This window comes from Drosophila innubila, chromosome X, assembly GCF_004354385.1.
Source record: "Drosophila innubila isolate TH190305 chromosome X, UK_Dinn_1.0, whole genome shotgun sequence".
Taxonomy (NCBI): domain Eukaryota; kingdom Metazoa; phylum Arthropoda; class Insecta; order Diptera; family Drosophilidae; genus Drosophila; species Drosophila innubila.
The window spans coordinates 4766363-4785643 of record NC_047626.1 but is presented as its reverse complement, the minus strand read 5'-3'; the positions used below and the strand labels follow the sequence as shown (position 1 = coordinate 4785643).

The 19281-nt window shown below is 33.0% G+C and overlaps 1 protein-coding gene across 1 annotated transcript in view; it reads left to right on the top strand.

The window, feature by feature from the left end:
• Positions 1 to 5615, top strand: part of LOC117793432 — a 73791-nt gene extending 68176 nt beyond the window's left edge. The window contains exons 4-6 of the mRNA XM_034633744.1: positions 856 to 1049; positions 1804 to 1906; positions 5248 to 5615. Of these exons, the coding sequence (XP_034489635.1) occupies positions 856 to 1049; positions 1804 to 1906; positions 5248 to 5408 (458 nt within the window). The 3' untranslated portion in view covers positions 5409 to 5615. The remainder of the gene's footprint in view (positions 1 to 855; positions 1050 to 1803; positions 1907 to 5247) is intronic.
• The last annotated feature ends 13666 nt before the right edge of the window (positions 5616 to 19281 follow it).

The following is a 19281-nucleotide window of genomic DNA, read 5'->3' as shown; positions in this document are numbered from 1 at the left end:
GCTATTGAAAATAATTGGCAACTGTTTTAATTTGTAATTGAATTTTCAACCAGTTAAATTGTTCAATTAATGCTCATGAATATTTAAATTATTTAATCGACACATTAATAATTCATTGACTGTTAATTAGGTTCCATTCAGACGAGCGCTTTTTTTTCATCGACAAATTATTTACAGTCGTTAATTTTTCCATTCACCTTATTCGCATCGGTTTTTGCTCTCACAGAATCTGGTCACACTTCAAGCAATTTCATACTAACTAGTAGACATTTGAGCGATAAAACAAACGATAGAAATTATTTGTCCTGTCCCTCTCTTCTTAATATAACTCTCCCTTTTATATTTCATAAACTTCAACCTGTAAACTGGCTTAATAGAGAGAGTTATATTTTTGCAAAAACGCACGTCTTTATATCGATATATCTGAGAATCAGACGCAGCCAACTTAACACGCACTTGCAAGCAAACAGTGCTGCCAGATCGCTGTCAGCTAACCAAATTGTAACGATATGGCAATCCAAAGATTCGATAAGTGTAAATGGAGTAAAAAATATTTGTTAAATTTCAGCAAACTTATAAATTTCAAGGTAAAAACGAAAGTAAAGCTTGCCAAATTTATTGCTTCACATGCAACTAATGCAGGTAATTGAATGTTTATGGTCTTAACTGTTCCAATTGCCACTTTGTGACTAGAAAGCAGCAGAAAGAAGAGAACGTGTCTAAAGCCGGCGATAATTGAATTTCAAACTGTATATCTTGATTTATTTATGCCTTGTACGTGCGCAACAGTTTTAAAAAAATACAAGGTATATATATATGTATAAAATATTTAAAAATAAATGTATTTTCTTGCAGGACCCAAAATCATAGTACGCACCGAGGAGGTTTTGATTGTGGGACTCGTGCTCATCCTTTGGGTTGGGGCCATAATGCTCTTCTTCAATCGCTGGGGCAAAATACGCATGTTGGAACCTTATCAGCCAAAGTTTCAGCAACAACATCGCAGCTCCTGTCCCCTGGTCGATATGGAAGCGGTAACGCCGCATCAGGTAAGCGATAACTAACTATCTGGATTATAATTGAGAGTTTTCTAGGGAAAACTATTTGAATCTATGACTAGTTTGAGCTTAGCTGCAGTTTTCTACATATTATCTTTAAATCTATTAAAAATAATAAATTATAAATATTTTACAGTATATCTACAACTGTAATATATTTAAATTTATTATTTGTGATCGATTTAATAAAAATATGTTGAAAATATAATATTTAATGACATCATAGGCTTAAGAATCTTTTTATCAGAACTTCAAACTGCTAGAAATATAAGAATTCATTCAATCCGAAACTTTATTTCAATATTTTATATAATCACAAGTATTTTTTGTAATATCTGATGATACTTATATGATAATGTAGTCCCAAAAAGTACTATAACTTCACTTAGGTGAATTTCTTAAATTATTTGTAAATACAAATTGGATAAGGATTTCTGAAAAACATTATTTCTTTGTTAAATGTATGATATTTGCATGATATAGTCAGACGATTCGACTAGAACTATCATATGCAGCAACTGTAACAAGTTTTATCAAGAAAGAATTGCTGAGAGTCCAGTTCCGATAGAACTATAGAAGAGTTATGTGTGTAGATGTAGATACAGTGTGGTAAATATATAGATTGATTTAAATGTTCTTAAAATCAATCAATTCTTTTGTTATATGCTTTAAACTTATATCTTAAATAATTGAAATTGTTTTTCTTCCTCTCTTATGCCTTTTCTTTCTTTCTTCTCTTCTGCAGCGCACCTCCGTCTCACGAATGTCGATGGGCATGGTGCACAATCACAATTTGAATATGCCAACGTGTCAATTTGCAGCCTATAATCCCAGTCTTTATGCGAAGGGTAAGCATTTTTCTCCTCCTCCTCCTCCCTCTCGACTTCACGCGACTTTTTTCTGCTTTTCCCCATCTCCATTCTCCTCTCCGTTCTTAGCGCGCTACGTTTGCAACTCATGTAAAATGCAAATGCAATTAAAAATAGAAAAAAAATAGCAGTGAAATATTGAACAACATCTTTTCATACCATGCACATGTATCTACCTGTATGTGTGTGTGTGTGTGTGTGTGCAGCAACGTCTGCACTTTCTGTAGCATACTTTTGTGCGTCATCCAAAGCGTTGACAACTTTGCGATGCAAATAAAGTTAGCAAGAAATTCATTTCAATTGCAACTCATTGACTAATCGAATTCTTCGCAGCAAGTGACAAACTATTCACAATTTTTCAACAATTTAAAAATAGTTTTGCAACTAATTGAAACAATAAATAAATTAGATTGGATTTTACGAATTTTATTTTTAAACAGTGTGAATTAAATAGAAAATATTGATTTGTTCACTGAATTTTTTGGAAATTCAAGTGTGACATTTACTTATCTGATATTATTAATTTTACGAAAATAGAATATCTATAAAACAAGTTGTGTTTATAGTAACTAGCTGACTATGATAGCTTTATTATCTCTATTAATTCTAATCGAAATTCAGAGTATGTTCCAAGTAAACTATTAAATACATTTCAGTAATGATATTAGTAATAGAATTTCCACTTTATCAAAAAAGAAAATCTTTGAAACTTTCAGAATAGGCATATAAATAGATAGATAAAAGGGAACAACTACATATTTTCACACGGTGATTAATTAATGATATTATGGTGTGACTAAATTACACTAAAAACAATACAGATCATTTTGAAATAAAATCCATTTCAATTTTTAATAAAAGACCGAGATAAATAGACTACAAAAATTGCCAAAGTTTAAAGCAGGCATTTAAACGAAACGCTAAGTATGTAATTACAGGGTATCTGCAGTGAGAATACTTGCTTGCTTTTACTATGACTACATATCTTCTTAATAGACTGTCTGTAATGCAGAACAGACTTTTCGCATTAGCACTACATTTCAAGACCACTCTATATAACCAAGTTGAAGTGCAGCAAGCAAAGAAAAAGAGTAAGGGATAGAAAGAGCAACAGAGAGAGAGAGAGAGAGAGCGAAGCACGTAGAAAAAGTCATGTCATGTAAAATGCTTATAAATATGTTTAATGTGAACTACTCGCAGTTGAGGCGTGTCTCCTTTTAAGTGCAGCATTTAGTCGGACTTTTAATGAGTTGCCAGACAATTTAACCGCACAACGCATCGTTCAAGCCGAGTGGTGTGGGAGGGGGGATTGCATGTCTCCCATATGTGGGATAGAGACAAAAGGGGCAAACGAAGCAAATAACAATACAATTTTAATGCCATTTGTTGGCTCGTTGGGAATGTTCGGGTCATGTTTGGTTGTTGGGGGCATGTGGCAAGTATACAGCAGCGACTTTCACTCTGACTTTCACTGTCGCTCTGCAATTAAATCTTGTGAAAAACGCGCACACATCCACACACACACACACCCACACACCCACTAACACACACGTAGCTGCGGAAAAACTGCGTTAAGCAGGCAAAACCACAGTGGTTCTTTTGAGCATATTAGCTGGAATTCATTAATTACTTTTTCAAATATGTCGGCGAATTGGACCCACTTGCAATTCGAATTTCACAAAATGCCGGTTTGTTGCACCATAAAATTGTCTCAGCTATGTTGTGTGAAAATTTCGGCCTCCTAGGTCTTACGGTTTGGGCTATGCAATGATCAGTGAGTGAGTGAATGCGTCAGGACAAAGAGTTTTATATATATAGATATACAGCAAAGATTTAAAATTTTTTTTTTTCTTTTAGCACTTAAAAATGCATAGATTTATTTGTTACCAATAAAATAAAGCATACTATATATAGTATAGTTTTTTAACTTGATAAAAAAAGTAAAACTTTCATTCTGCATTTTGTGCAGCAAAAATATACAATTTAACTTTTCAAAAAATGCTTAAATAATTTAACAATGTATTAACAATGTAAATAAAACATGTAAATATTGTTTACAAATTTAAATTTATCGGAGCTAAATTGTCCAAATAGACCACTGTGCGTGAAGAATGGGAAATGGCAAATGGTAATGAAAATGGAAGCTCAGCTTGCCTACGAAAAGAATTAAGAGGCATGTTCCTGTGCTTATAAGTGTGTGTGTGTGTGTGTGTGTGTGTGTGTGTGTGTGTGTGTGTGTGTGTGTCTGTGTGTGCATGTCAACACTTGCTCAACACATATGCTATTTACTCGAGCTGATGAAATTTAAGGTTTGTGCGTTCTCGCTTAGCATGATGGATCTCAGTTTGTGATGTGAAAATACATCGACAAATCGATTTTTGGTAAATCGTTTTTCCATTACTTTAACGGGATTATTATTTTAACGATTAATAGAGTTAATGTATTCATTTTCATAAATAAGCGACAATCCAAATCTAATTTGATTCTGCATCAAAATTGGAAAATTTAATTTTTTTTCAACACTCTGTTTTTTCTTTATTTCCTTGCCCTTTGACACTTTTTCTAAAACTTCAAGAATCATAACATTGTCAAATCTTAAGCGATTTTTAAACTGCATCAAAATCGAATAATTCATTTTTTGAAGTCACTGTCAATATTTTTCTTTCTTTTCCCTTGATCCTTTTTAAAAACTTCAAACTGTCATAACTTTAAGAAATCTCAACCGATTTCCTTGCGTAATGCTAATTCTTATCATTATTTTTTCCCTAATTTGATTCTGCATCACAATTGGAAATTTCAATTTTTTTTCCGTCAATGTCCATTTTTTTTCCATGTATGTATTTCCCTAGATACTTTTTCAATGACTTCCCAACTGTCATAACTTTGTCAAATTTTAACTGATTTTCGTGCGACCTTTTTTTAATTTTGCGTCACAATTAAAAAATGTTATTTTATATCACTGTTTATTTATTTATCAATAGTAAAAGGAAAAATGAATTTCCAAATTTATTTATTTTGAGTTTGAACAAATTTAAATTTATGACCCTCTACATATTCTTTCTTAAGTGCATATAGCATAGTTGCTGGATTTTACTGCCAAACCTTAAGATATTTTAAGTTTTTTTTACTGTTACAGCTTGGTAGGATGCATAATGAAATTTCCATTGAATTGCTAATGAAATCAAGCTAATTATCACGTTATGCACTGCGCATAAACGTTTTCTAAATTTCCGCTCATTTGAATACACGACAGCCCAAAACGTTTCCGCTCACAAAGAAATAAGAAAACTCATTCAACTTTAATGCTCGTATAATTTCAGGTTACGCCTCCCACGTCTCACACGTCTCGAGGCCCCGTCAGAACTCCGTGTTCGTTGGAGCCAGCACGAGTCACTATTTGATGCCGAGGCCGCCAAGGAAGACGCGCTCGGCGATGGATCTGCACTCGATGGTTCTGGATGAGAGCGCCGAGCAGGTGTAGATACAGATACTATCTGCTAGATAGCATAAGATACAAGTTATGGGTGTGGTTGTATGTGTGTGCGACTGTGTGTATCTGTGTGTGAGTGTGTGCGAGAGAGAAGTGCATTAAGTAAGTCGGTGAATAAGTAAGTAGGAGTAGGCGTAGAGGTTTATAATTAGTGCGGAGCTATAGAAGATGCAGCAGAGGAAAGAGAAGATATCAAAATAAAGATGAAGAATACGAACAACACTGTCCAAAAATTTGCAACTATTTACAACGTGTTTACAAACTCAAAGCTACGCAATGCTTAAGACGAGACAGCAATAAATAAGCTACTCCCTGTCTCTTTTTCTCTCTCTCTCTCTTTATATATATCTATCTATCTGTCTCTATATTAACTAAAGTTTCTTCTTAGTGTCATTTCATATATGCCTATTATACAGTGGACGCAGCGTGATTTTAAATCAAATTTATCATTAAATAGGCTGGATATAAAGTTTTCTTTACCAGTTAAAGACAGCAACGTAGCTGGCAGCTATGAAACTCACACTCTAAGCTGTCAATATAAAGAAACCAGCTTTTGTCTAGAAACACAGCAAATGCTAAAAAGCGAGCTTATATAAATTAGCATTTTTCCATTATCATTTTTCACCGATACTTTTAGTGAAAACACCGTCGATGCTCACCGAGAAAAACAAAAATTCTGAAATTCTTCATAGTCAGACCAGATTCAGAGATAACAAAAAACCGACGGTGCTAAAGTGTTGTTGAAAAACTTAAGTAAAAAAAAACATTTAGGCTGACAAGCAGCTGCCAGCTATGACACACAACATCACAGAGCTTAGCTTTTGTCAGCATTCAAATCACGCAGCGTCTCACAAGCTTAACCTCAAATTTTTGTAGTATTATTATCGTATGCTTAGATCTATTTATATTCTTATACAAAGAAAAATATATATGTATGCTCGTAACAGTCTCCCAACTAACGACTCTCTCCTCGACACACAAGATATTTGCGTTATAATAAACAGATTTTTTAACTTTAGTTCTAATTAAGTAACGATTTTTACTAAATATATTAACAAGCAGAGAGAAAAGTTATTGAAATAAAGAATTAAGTTGCAAATGCAAAGGCTCAAATAAACCACATACGAGTAAATATTTATATATATGTAATCCCTTAACTACAAGTATCTCTATAACTATTTATATATCTAAATATGTAACACCTATATTTAAATACATATGTATTTATGTTTATACCTAGAATCTCAAACCAAGTATCTATTCTGGTCATCTCGATTGCAAATTCTTCGAATTGCGTAGTACATAGATTGTATCTTTGTATCTTGTATCTTTTAGCTGTCGCTTAACAAACTTGTTGCCGCTCCTATCTCTGCCTAAAAATAAATAGGTAACTGTACTAAATTTCGACCAAGAATGATCAAAACACTAAACGAAGAACAACTACAACCAAAGTATAACTAACGAAAGCTTTAAATTTTCAAAATAAAATAAACAACCCATCCAAACTGAATAAACTAAAAGATATACATACATATAAATAAATATATTTTAAGATTCTTATCTGTATGTTGTATAAATTCAACTAAAGTCTAAAACTAACCATGCGGAACAACTAATTAAACTATAACTAAAACCAATTGTTAAACACATCTTTAAAAAATAAATATTTACAAAGAATTAAACTGTTGGATTACAGCTGTATATACACATTTAAGTACATATGTATGTACTCTATATATAAGAATAATAAGGGTATTCCCCGCGCTGGTTCCTAATATCCTTTGTGCAAGTGTGGCAACGCCAGGCCGTTAAGTTGGCAAATCTCTTCGCTTTGAAAGGCGTGAAGATGCATATTTAATTGTCAATTGCAAAAATTTAATTACTTATCAAAAATTTGCATATATTTTGAACTGGTGGCAACACTGTCTATTAAAATGTGTTAAATCTTAGTATAGCGAAAAGTGGTGTTTTAAAACGCATCAAATATTTCATTTGAACTGAATATATAGTGTGGTAACACTCCTAATTAATTTTAAAAAAAATACAAAGTTCTTTTTAAATCCCAAACACGGCAAAAAATTAAAGAATTTAAATTTTTTGAAGCCACGGAATACCCTCAATACCAAATTTTTTTTAAAAAGTGTTCCAAGTTTAAAGAGTACTCAAACACTGACATAGAATATACATATGTATATATGTACGTGTATACATATTTATATACTATTTACTATTTGGCAAATTGTATTTTACATATTGTATTTAGTGAGGGCAAAACGAAAGAAACAACTTTTAATTAAATGTCTCTAATGTATTGTATACTTGTGTACTCGAAAGTATATAAATATGAGAACATTATATACATATACCAATTTAAAAGTACTTATATATACTCGTATACTACAAATATCAAACCAAAAATTATTATGTAAAACCAAGAAGGCAAACAATTATATACAATAAAAAATTTCGACAAATTAAAATGAAATTATTATATTTCAAGCGAAACATTTATTTGGGTGGTGCGGGTGGTTAGTTCATAAAAGTTGTAGCTTCCAGCCATTTGAAATTTAATTATAACGGTCGTATCCTTGCAAATTTTTCAAGGACTTGTTGCATTTAGCTCGCACTGACCAATGCTATTGATTGACATTCAAGGATAATAAGCTCATTTAATTTTTTTGTTTTATATGTCTACTACAGGATTTAAAGGACTATCTAGGAATTTTATGTCAACCCTATATCGTAACTTTCCACTAGGATAAGTCAAATTATAGCTAAAATAAAGAGATCCTTTGCAGAAAAATTGCTCTAACTCGGCTATATCCTTGCAGAATTTGTAAGGACTTTGTACGTTAAATTCGCAAAGATAAACTCTATCGATTGTCATTCAAACAAATTGAGGTCATCTAAGAATTATTGACTTGAAAAATTTCAGTCTAAGTTGCTCGCGAACAGGCTGTAAATACAAAAATCTTAATAACTCAAAAACCAGCACGACGATTTCAATGTCCTTTGGTCAGTTGATGAGCCTAGTCAAAACGCTTCGTTTGACATAGGGCTCAACAGGATCAGACAGGATTCAGCCGAGTTATAGCTATTTATTTCGTACACAAAAAAGTCCTTCTAACTTGGTTGCTGTAAGGACGATCGTCCTTTAAATTATATAATTATATTTGTTGTGATTAGTTCTATCAATGGACCAAAGGACATTCGGCTAGTCCTTCAAATGTCCGAGCTACAGCCGATTTTGTGTTTTCTGGGCATTTTTTCTGAGCAAACACCTTAGAAAATTTGGTGAAAAATTTTGTTTGCAATAGTGGAAGTCCTTGAATGCCAATCGATAGTCCTGTTGTCTGTGAATAGAAAAATGCGTATCCTTCGGAAATCCTTAAGGATACTGCTGAGTTATGGATATGGAAATGTTGCAATTTAGCAAAAAAAAAAAGGTGCAAAATCATAAAAATATGACTTCATCCTAAAGTCCTTTTGTCCTTAAGTATTCAGATGATTTCTAGGATCTCTGTGACCAAGCATTTTAGCTCACAATTATATATTACCAGTTACTGAGAAAAAATTACACAATATAAATTTCGTTTTTGCTTTTATTTATTTGCTAAAAAAAGGATACAGTGAAAGTAACAGAGGAAATTAGAGAGAGAGAGAGAGAAAGTGAAACAAAAGAAGAAAAAGAGAGAGAGAGAGAAAGTGAAACAAAAGAAGAGGAAGAGAAAAAAAGGGTAGGAAGTGTAAATTATTGTTATCAGATTATTAATGTATATACATTTATTTTGCTCTATAGTCAATTGCTTTGATTTAACTGCTGATTATGGCAAAGATTTCCTGATCTTCGACGGGTCGCAAAGGCTCTGAAAGCGAATACAAAGTATTGTGAGATGAGAGGCAAACTAAAATACACTATAGATGGGTATACTTACAGGGCATAAAGAGCTGCCAATTCTTGATGAAATGGGTCAGCTCCAACTCGGAGATTACTGAGACTTCTAGGTCAGCTAGCCAACGAATCATTTCTTCTTTTTTTACAGTGCGTTAAGCCGTTCTTCGCTAAAGACGAGATCCTTAAGATAGCCTAGTTCCTAAAGAATACAAAAAAAGACACATTTATAAAGAAAATACGGGAAAGAACAATATATTAAATAAATAAACAGAGCTGCCACATTGTAGAAAGAAAAGAACGAACACGTATAGCAGTCAGCATTTTGTCAGCTTAGTCAGTTCAGTTTCAAATTACATAGCGGAGTTGCCACCTTGCAAGAAATTACTGTAAAGTAGATGCCACTCTTTGCAAGCATTTTCAAATTATTTTCAATCAAGGTATCTTGGAGTTTTTAATTGTCTCATCTTAAAAGTTGAAACTTGAACATATTTTAAAAACTCGTTATCTTAAAAACCACCAGAAAAGGTTGAGTTCAGCAAATAAAAAAAAATTAAATACTAAAATCGTTTACTTTATAAAACTTTTGACAAATTTATATATTCTCTAGATATTCTTTAATAATTTATACGGATTATCGGAATGTCGCAATGCTCCCAGCAGGAACTACAAAGACAGCTGTTCAAGCTGGGCTGGACAATTGGACAACAGAAACGTGAAAACTATGCATCCGGTGAGATAATTCCCATGCGTCAACTGTCAAAGGTCAACCAGAAGCAGGAATCCCCAGAGGGTGACATAAATCAAAGTGTGGATAAAGTAAACAACTTTGAAACAAATAAGCCCAAACTGCAAAAGTCTTAGATTTCAAATGGATTCAAAGTCAAATTAATACCTATTTCAGCAGTCTGAACTTTGGCCTTAGAATCAAGTTTATATCGAAATTTACATTGCGGCTCAAAATTAATTAAAGACGCATTTCATAACATGTTCATCTGGTTTTAGTAAAGTTTCATTCAATTTGTGAAAACAAGACCGATTTTTAAGCGGAATATCATTTTGATCGCGGCTTGGCCTCTAAATTCATTATGCATATAAACTTAAATTATTTCGTTAAAAAAATGCAACTCCCCCTATCTTAATTAGTAAAAAACAACACTATAAAGCTGATTCTGAGACCTTTCACTTTCTTGTCAAAAATCATGTGAAATTGAACTAAAATATTGACTTGTAAAATGGCTAGGTCAAGGGATTGACCAACTTCAAACTTTCATAACTTTGTCAAAACTCAACCGATTAGTAAACGGAATATAATTTTGATCATGATTTGGAATCTTAATTCAATCTACATTCAAATTTAATTTAAAAAAAAAAAAAAAATTTTCTTGGTTTTGATTTCAAGGCATAGGGTCCCCCCTTTGGAATTTTAAAAATTTAAAATTTTAAATCTCAAGTTTTCACTTTAAGTCAACGCCTTCTATTGTAATTAGTATAAAACAACACTTTAAACTTTATTCTGTGACCTTTCATTTTCTTGTCAAAAATCATGTGAAATTGAACAAAAATTTTGACTTGTGAAATAGCTAGGTCAAGGGATTGACCAACTTCAAACTTTCATAGCTTTGCCAAAACTCAACCGATTTGTAAACAGAATATCATTTTGATCATGATTTGTTCTCTTTATTTATTCTCCATTCAAATTTAATTAAAAAAAAAAATTTAATAAAAAAAAATATTTCTTGGTTTCGATTTTATAGCATAGGGTCCCCCCTTTGGAATTTTCAAAATTGAAAATTTTAAAACTCGATTTTTTACTTTTAATCAACTTCCTCTATCGTAATTAGTAATAAAAAAACACTTTAAAACTGAGTCTGAGACCTTTTATTTTTTTGTCAAAAATCATGTGAAATTGTAAATTTCGTTAAAAAATATTTCCCCTCTGAATCTTTGTTCTGATTTTAATGCAAATTTGAAATCCCAAGCTATCACTTTCTATCAAGCGAAGCCCAGATAAGTTTTGATTTGATTGCCTGAATATATTTAATACAATATAAAATTAAAAAAATATTACAGAAATATGGAGAGACGTAAGCTTTAAATGGATAAAGAGAGTTGAAAGAATTAATTGAAAACAGTCAGGAAGAGTAGATTTTATGAGAATTGGGTTTATTGCCATAAAAGTGTGCTTTGCAAGTCTTGACCCAAGGAAAATTGAATGGTATCAAGGACATAAATCAGTGCCTGAAGATTGAAAATCGCATAACAATAATACATATAATGGAAAACGATATTCGTTCTCGTAAATGTGGCACAGTTCGATTCAATGACTGCAACTCGCAACTCCCAAGTGTGTTCTTGCAACAGAGTCATGTCTCAAGCATGTTGGCCATGTTGACGTTCTTGGCTCTTGGCTGTTGGCTCTTAGCTGTTGCCCTATTCACTGTTGGCCTCTTTGTTGCTTTGAGGCCATAAACAATCGGAGTAAATGGGCAAGAGGCGCGTAAACTGCTGACAAGGATGCATAAAATGGATGAGGAATTGCTAAATGTGGCCATAAAGCAGCCGACCGATGCCACTGATGGGTTCAAGTGCATTGAATTTATGGCCAATGCAAAGACATCTAGCCAGGAGTCTTTTCTTTACTCTCTTCCTCCCTCCTCCTCCTGCCCCGTCGACAGTGTGTCGCCTGAACTTGCAGTTGCCTGCAACACATTTCAAGCCAAGGTCACAACTTGCAACTGCAACAGCGACAACAACTTGGCCAAGTTAACAGCTTAAATTGCTGCCAATCTTGCACCAAATGAACTCCATATATTTAAGGGATTACGGATTAAGCATAAAGGATTCTAATTGGACCCTTCAGGCCAGCTGTTTGTCCACTTCCTCAGCTTAAGCTGAGCAGTTTTCCCCATTTCCATTACCCAAATGAAAAGTGCTTGCAAGTCCTTGACAAGGACACGTGCGAGCAGCTTGCCATATTTGTCGACAGACACTTCAATGAGCTTAGTACACTGAGAGAAATGGGTGGCGCAACTTTTGGAAACATTAAAAAAAAATGTTCGATAGCTAAACAAATTTTATTAAAAGAATTTTCGTCAAAAAAGTGCTTGAAAAACTAACAATTTAAAAAAATAGAAAACATTTTGATTCTAAGAATATATTTAGTTTGTATTTGGCTCTTAAAGTGCTCTTAACTTAAAAAAATATATTTAAGATAAATGTATTTTTTCATACATTTTTCAAAATAGGGGAAATCGAGCATTTAATCCATTGGCCAGTCAAAAATTCTATCAAAATACATATTAAAAAAAAATTTAAAAAAAAAATAAATTGAGCGAAAGCATTGTAGCATTTATAATCTGAATGTATGGATTAGTCAACCAGTCAATCAATTAGAAAGTCAATCAATCAGTGAATCAATTTGACCATAAATTGATCAATTTGTCAATAGAAAATTCAAACAAAATATTGCAAAATAACACTTACAAAAAAAATTAAAAAAAAAAAACAAATAAAATATCTCATAATTTACAGCACTTATAAGCTGAGTGTATTGACTGTAACATACACAGCTTTTGGCCAAGTTAAGACCATAGAAGTGACAGCTCTTAAATATGAGCATGCTAATCTGCATAGCTATGCAAATGATAACTATACAGATACCCAGTGATATTCCGCATCTATGCAAATCTCAGAGAATTGTCACAAAACTGCGCCCAGTTTGATTGACGTGACAGCTCTGGCAGAGGGGGAGGAGATGAAGGAAGGGGTCAAGGGAAGGGGGAACTAACAAATATGTATATTTGCATAAAAATGCAATGCCATTGTAACATCATTCAGCATGAAAAATCCACAAAACACTGCCCCTCATCATTATTCTCCTCTCGCATTGTCCACAGTAAACGGACAGTCGAACGTTGGAATAAAAGAGGAAGAGAAGAGAGAATGGAAAAAACGGCAAATGAAAATGCTTAGCCTACTTTTTTGGGCATTTGGAAAATTTATGTGCTGCAGCTGGAAAAACTTAATTGCTTTTGGCTTTTGGGCTTTCATCATAATTTTAAAAGGCATTGTTGTTGTTGTTGTTGTTGTTGTTGTTGCGCTTCTTTTGCTTTCCCCTCCCCCTCCCATTTGCGTGTCCTTGTTGTTGTTCTCTGTGTTGTTGCTGATTTTTCAATTTTCCTTGGCGCGTTTTTCTACGCTTCGTTTGCTTTTTCACTCGTGTTGCTGCTTCTTCATCTTCTGTAGCTTCGTTAACTTTGATTTGTCCACTGAGAGACATTCAAATGAAATTTCACAGCATCCCCACATACAAAACACACACACACAACACACACACACAACACACTTTCTCTCATATACATCCATAAGCATAAGGCAAGTATTTTTTATACCTTATAAATGCAACCAAATAAGGGTCGTTTGGCTACGTTTTGTACTACAATTTTTAGAGTTATTATTTTATACAAATTGTAGAAGAACCATAGATCTAATGATAGAAATCGCATTTATTATGTTCACTCAAAAGAATCTTAAAGTTTCGCTAAATTAAAATATTTTAAAAATAAAACAAAAATATCAAAATAATATAATAATACAGAAATAAATTATAATAATCAGGGGTGTTCCTGAAAAGTCAAACAACCGAATATCAACCAAAAATGTATGCACTTTTTATTTATATAAAAAAAAAATAAGGAAATTTTATAAAAACAAAAATAAATATATCAAAATCTAATATAAATAAAATCATCTAAAGACTAATCAATATTTAAATAAATATCATAAATATCATATTAATCGATATGTGTAAAATGTGAAAATGTTAATAATAAAATTTAAAAAAAAATATATTTATGAAAATTGATTGAATACAAAAATTAATATAATAAGCTTGAGATGAAACAATAGTTGAAAAATATACATAGTATCCATTTATGAATTTATTCATTTTGACTAGTGCATTTAATTATAAGAAATTATTGTAGAGATAGAAAAAATCCAATTAAAAATTCAAATAATTAATGATACTAGGAGACTGCACATAATTTGAATCTAATTGTATTAGTTTCAATTTATCACATTTTACTTTATAATTTTAACTTTATCCTTATTAATTTTAAATTATTAATGATTTATATTTTATTATTAATTTTAACTCAAATTTTTTTAGACGACTCTCTAAATAAATCAATAAATAATTTAAAAAAATATGATTAATAATTATTAATATTTTAGAAATGGAATTAGTACATAATTTAAAAAATAAAAAATTATATTTTAAAAATGAAACTTCAAAGACATTTAAATTCAATTAAATTTAACTCAATTAAAAATAATTAAAATATACTCGTATAGTAACAGTAGGAGAGTACACATAATTTGAATCTATTTCTATTCTTTTTTTCAATTTATCACATTTTACTTTTTAATTTTAGCTTTATCCTTATTAATTTCAAATTATTTATGATTTATGTATATTTTATTATTAATTTTAAATTTAATTTTTTTAGACGACTCCCTAAATAAATAATTTAAAAAAACATAATTAATATAAATTAATATTTTAGAAATGGAATAAATAAATAATTTAAAGAACCATAAATTTAAATTTATCACATTTTACTTTTTACTTTTAACTTTATCCTTATTAATTTCAAATAATTTATGATTTATGTATATTTTATTATTAATTTTAAATTACATTTTTTTTTTTGACGATTCTTAGTTGACTATAAATATATAAATCAATAAATAATTAAAAGAGCCATAAATAATAATGAGTAATATTTTAGAAATTGAATAAATAAATAATTTAAAGAATAATAAATTATATTTAAAAAACGAAACTACAAAGACATTTTTTGTGCTCAAGCAAATTAACGTGTATGCTAATTGCAATTACAGGGTATGTCTAAGTGCATGTACTTGACACTGTGAACGGTTGTTGTTGGTTGTGCTACGGGCAATCGCCGGAAGCATTCAATTGTCATCGCGTTGTCCCTGTGCAAGGACACACTCAAACCTGCGCATTTATAGGTGCGACTGTGTGTGTGTGTGAGTGTATGTGTGTGTGGGTCTGGTATCTTGGGTGTCACATAAAGTGGAAAAAGAATGAAAGCAGAACAGTTTCAATGTTGCCACAAGAGTGATCACTTTAATTGCTGCATTTTGTTTTGACAATATAGTAAACGTAAATTCGAAATGTTCGACGTCATTCGATTTGTAATATATATATTGTATAAATGTGTGTGCAATATGTTAAATAAATTACACATCTATTAAATTAATGCACTGCTCCATTACGCAGCAGAAGAAGCAGAGAAGGCGAAGAAGAAGAAGAAGGAGAAGGGAAGAAACATTTGACTTTTGTTTTAATAGTTTGTCCAGCTGATTGATTGCCTCCCTGGACTTCATTCCCTGCTGCAGTTACTCTTCCTGTTTTGCATCCACTATGAATGATGGCAAGCTGTTTGTTTGCTTGTCTGTATGTGTGTGTGTGTGTGTGTGTGTGTGTGTGTGTGTGTGTGTGTGTGTGTGTGTGGCATGTGGCATGCCCTGAGGCAACGCGTGTGGATTTCAAGTACAAACAAGCGCTCGAAGCGAATTTGATTAACAGCCAACAGCTTCACATTGTTTGGCCTCCGATTAATCACTTGCATTTTAAAGGTAAACTAGATGATACCCTTAGCTTAGTAATTCCTCCTTCTGTCTTTCTTCTTTATCTGACCCTCTTCTGAAGAAAATTCCTTACCTTAAATTTAAGTACAAATTTCGCAGTCTTTTGATAATTGCAACAGCTTACAGCTGTTTACAGGGTAGTTGCTAGTCGTACACACTCTTGCTTTGCATAAGCTTACCTACAGCTGCGAAAACACATCTCAAGCTATAAATCGCAGCAATTTAAGCTTTTCTTAGCGGAAGAGAAAATAGTTTTTTATAGGAAAACTTCGTAGCTGAAAATTATTTTCTCCAAACCGATCCATAAAAATAATATAACTTAACTGGCTAGCCCCAAGTTAACTAAATAAACCATCGTCCAATTCGACCCAACTCAATTTACCACAACATTTATAAACCTTTCCCAACCAAATATTACATAACCTCACTCCAAACCTAGCCTAACTCACATAAATTAAACCTAACCTGAGCAATTTTAACGTATCCCTCGCTATACAGCAAGTGCTCAACTCTAGCTGCTAAATCCTTAAGTTATTTAAGACCTACAGCCTGAGTGTCGTCTAACATATCTAAGAATAATCTGGTTTAACTTAAGCGTACCCTAAAGGATATTCCACCTTGCTCAACCTAACCTAACTTTATTTAAATATTATTAGACTTCTTATCTCTACTGAGTACATTAACAAATTATTTAAGGTTATAAGACAGAAAATCGTTTATACTCAGCCTAACCTAACTCTAAATTTAAGCGAAGTTTATCTGAACTATTAACTTAATAAATATCGTCTTATCTATTAAAAAAAAAGAGTCTAACTTCGTTAAAAGTACTACTATACTTACTAGACCTTAAAATTACTTAGTCCTCCATCTTAATTCAAGTTTATATTCTCCATAATCATCTTATAAATCTTTTATAAATAAAAAAAAAGCTTCAAAGTTATATTTTATAACTCAAGAAATAAAGAAAAATATCTTTAGCTATGACTGTGCTTATCTATGAAAGAAGTAGTGATAACAGGGTTGCCACCTAACTGCTGTGGCTTTAATCTTTTTTAATTTATAAGTGAAAAGAGCTGCAAAGTAATATTTTATAGCTCAAGAAATAAAGCAAAATATCTTTAGCTATGACTGTGCTTATCTATATAACAAGTAGTGATAACAGGGTTGCCACTGCTGTGGCGAAAAACTAATAAAAAGTGAAATCCCCCTTAAAAAAAAACCGTGTAAAACGAGTCAATTATCGCGTGAAAGCATAAATCAGTTGTCATATCTCATAGACAGCGTTAAATGGCAACAGGAAGACCTAAGGGCAAAGAGAGAGAGGGAGAGAGAAAGGGGGAGAGAGAGAGAGGGAGAGAGAGAGATGGCAGAGGACAGGGAGGGCAGGTGAAGTGAGCAATAATTATGCTGTGACCGAGCCAAATATACCAACAGATAAGTGCCAGCGGATAGAGGTAGACAGTTAGAGGATAGGGGAAGTAAAGGGGGGCAGACGTTGTCCTGTCTTCTTACTCTACCCCTTCCCTTAGACCGACCACACTGTGCAGGACAGATTGAATGCGAATCTTCTGTGTTTTTTCGGTGACAAATGCAATAAAAACCCAAAAGCGACGCGTATCATTTTCATTGTTAGTTGTTATGGCCAGCTTAGAGGGGTAGACAGGGGAGTGAAGGGCTGCAGGGGCTGTAGGGTGGTACGGCTGGTCAGTGGGCGGGTGTTTTTGGCGCAGTTTGATTAATGACAGCCATTGCGGCACTGAGTGATGAGCGGCTTTGACAGTGGAGCACGACACAAGGGACACTTCGAGTAAACCGAGACCCAAGTCCAGGGCCACGGATCAGGGCCAGGGCCACTTTTCTGCTCATGGATGCCACTTTATTATAGTGCAGACAGCAAAACTAAGTTGCCGCTTTTATGACCATCAAATGTGGCCATTTTAAACCAAGTCGGGCAGAAAGTGTTGACAAGCCTAGCAAATACCCTCTACATATATAGAAGAAAGTGTGAAACTGATCGAAAAATCCTGTCTTCAAAACGGTTGTATAACAGTTGTATAACAGTTGTATAACAGTTGTATAACAGTTGTATAACAGTTGTATAACAGTTGTATAACAGTTAAATAACAGTTGTATAACAGTTGTATAACAGTTTAGCAAAACTTTATCGAAACTTGACAAAATATGCCTTAGCACTTTTTGAAAAACCACAAAGTGTCATAGCTATGTAATATATTAACCTCTATTTTTATTCTGCATCAAGATTTTAAAATTATTTTTTTTTTTTTTTCTCATTACTTGACCTCTAATTTCATTCTGCATCAAAATTGTAAAAGCAAATTTTTTCCACCACTGTCTATTTGTGCCATACTTTCCCCTTGACACTATAAACAAAGTGTTTTGGGAAAATCTCAATGTAGCAGTATGCACATTGTTTAGAACTTCAAGTGTTTTAATTATTGCGAATAAAATTTAACAGTCACATGAAAACGAAATGTTAAAAATAAAATTTGTAATGCACTTATGTTTACATAGATGAGAGAACAGAGGGAGTTTAACAGGAGTGTAATCGTTAAATGTATTAAGTGTACTTAGTTTGTGATGTCATAGCAGCCAGCTGCTGTCTGTCATTTCGTACAGGGTATAAGAGAGCTCGAAAAGAAACAGACGCGGCTGCCAAAGAACGGGAAATCAATCAATTTGTGGAAAGGGGCGTCGGAGCGATAGGCGTGGCAGTGACGCCCCCAACTGTCATCAATGTTTACGAGGGCTCTATAATGACAACATTGTTGGGAGATGAGCAGTGTTGCAAGTGAGCTATCGCATAATCAAAAGACACGCAGCCTCATCAAGTTTTTTGTTTGTGATGAAGAGAGACAGAGATAGAGAGAGGGCGGGGAGTTGTGGCAGATTCCTTCAAGCCATGAACAATGCGTGAAAATAAAACGGGCGATAATGAGTGCGTGCTGGACGCTGACCCGCCAGCTGGCCCCTTCATATAACATCATCATCAACAACAACAATGGCCATGTGCGTCCAAAAGCAACTCCAAAAAGGCAACAAGCCGCAGTCATCATCATCATCAACATCATCATCGGTCCATCCATAAAGCGAACGCACCGAAAATTGAGCTGTCAAGGACAGCAAACGGCGGTACAGCCTCAATCCTCGCAGTCGCGACCATGAAAGCCACACAAAGTCCCAAGGATTCAAGTTGCATTTGACCCATAAGCTCAACCACTTCAAATTGAGTTTTTCTAAATGTGAAAAACGTTTCTTTTCTGTCTTTTCATT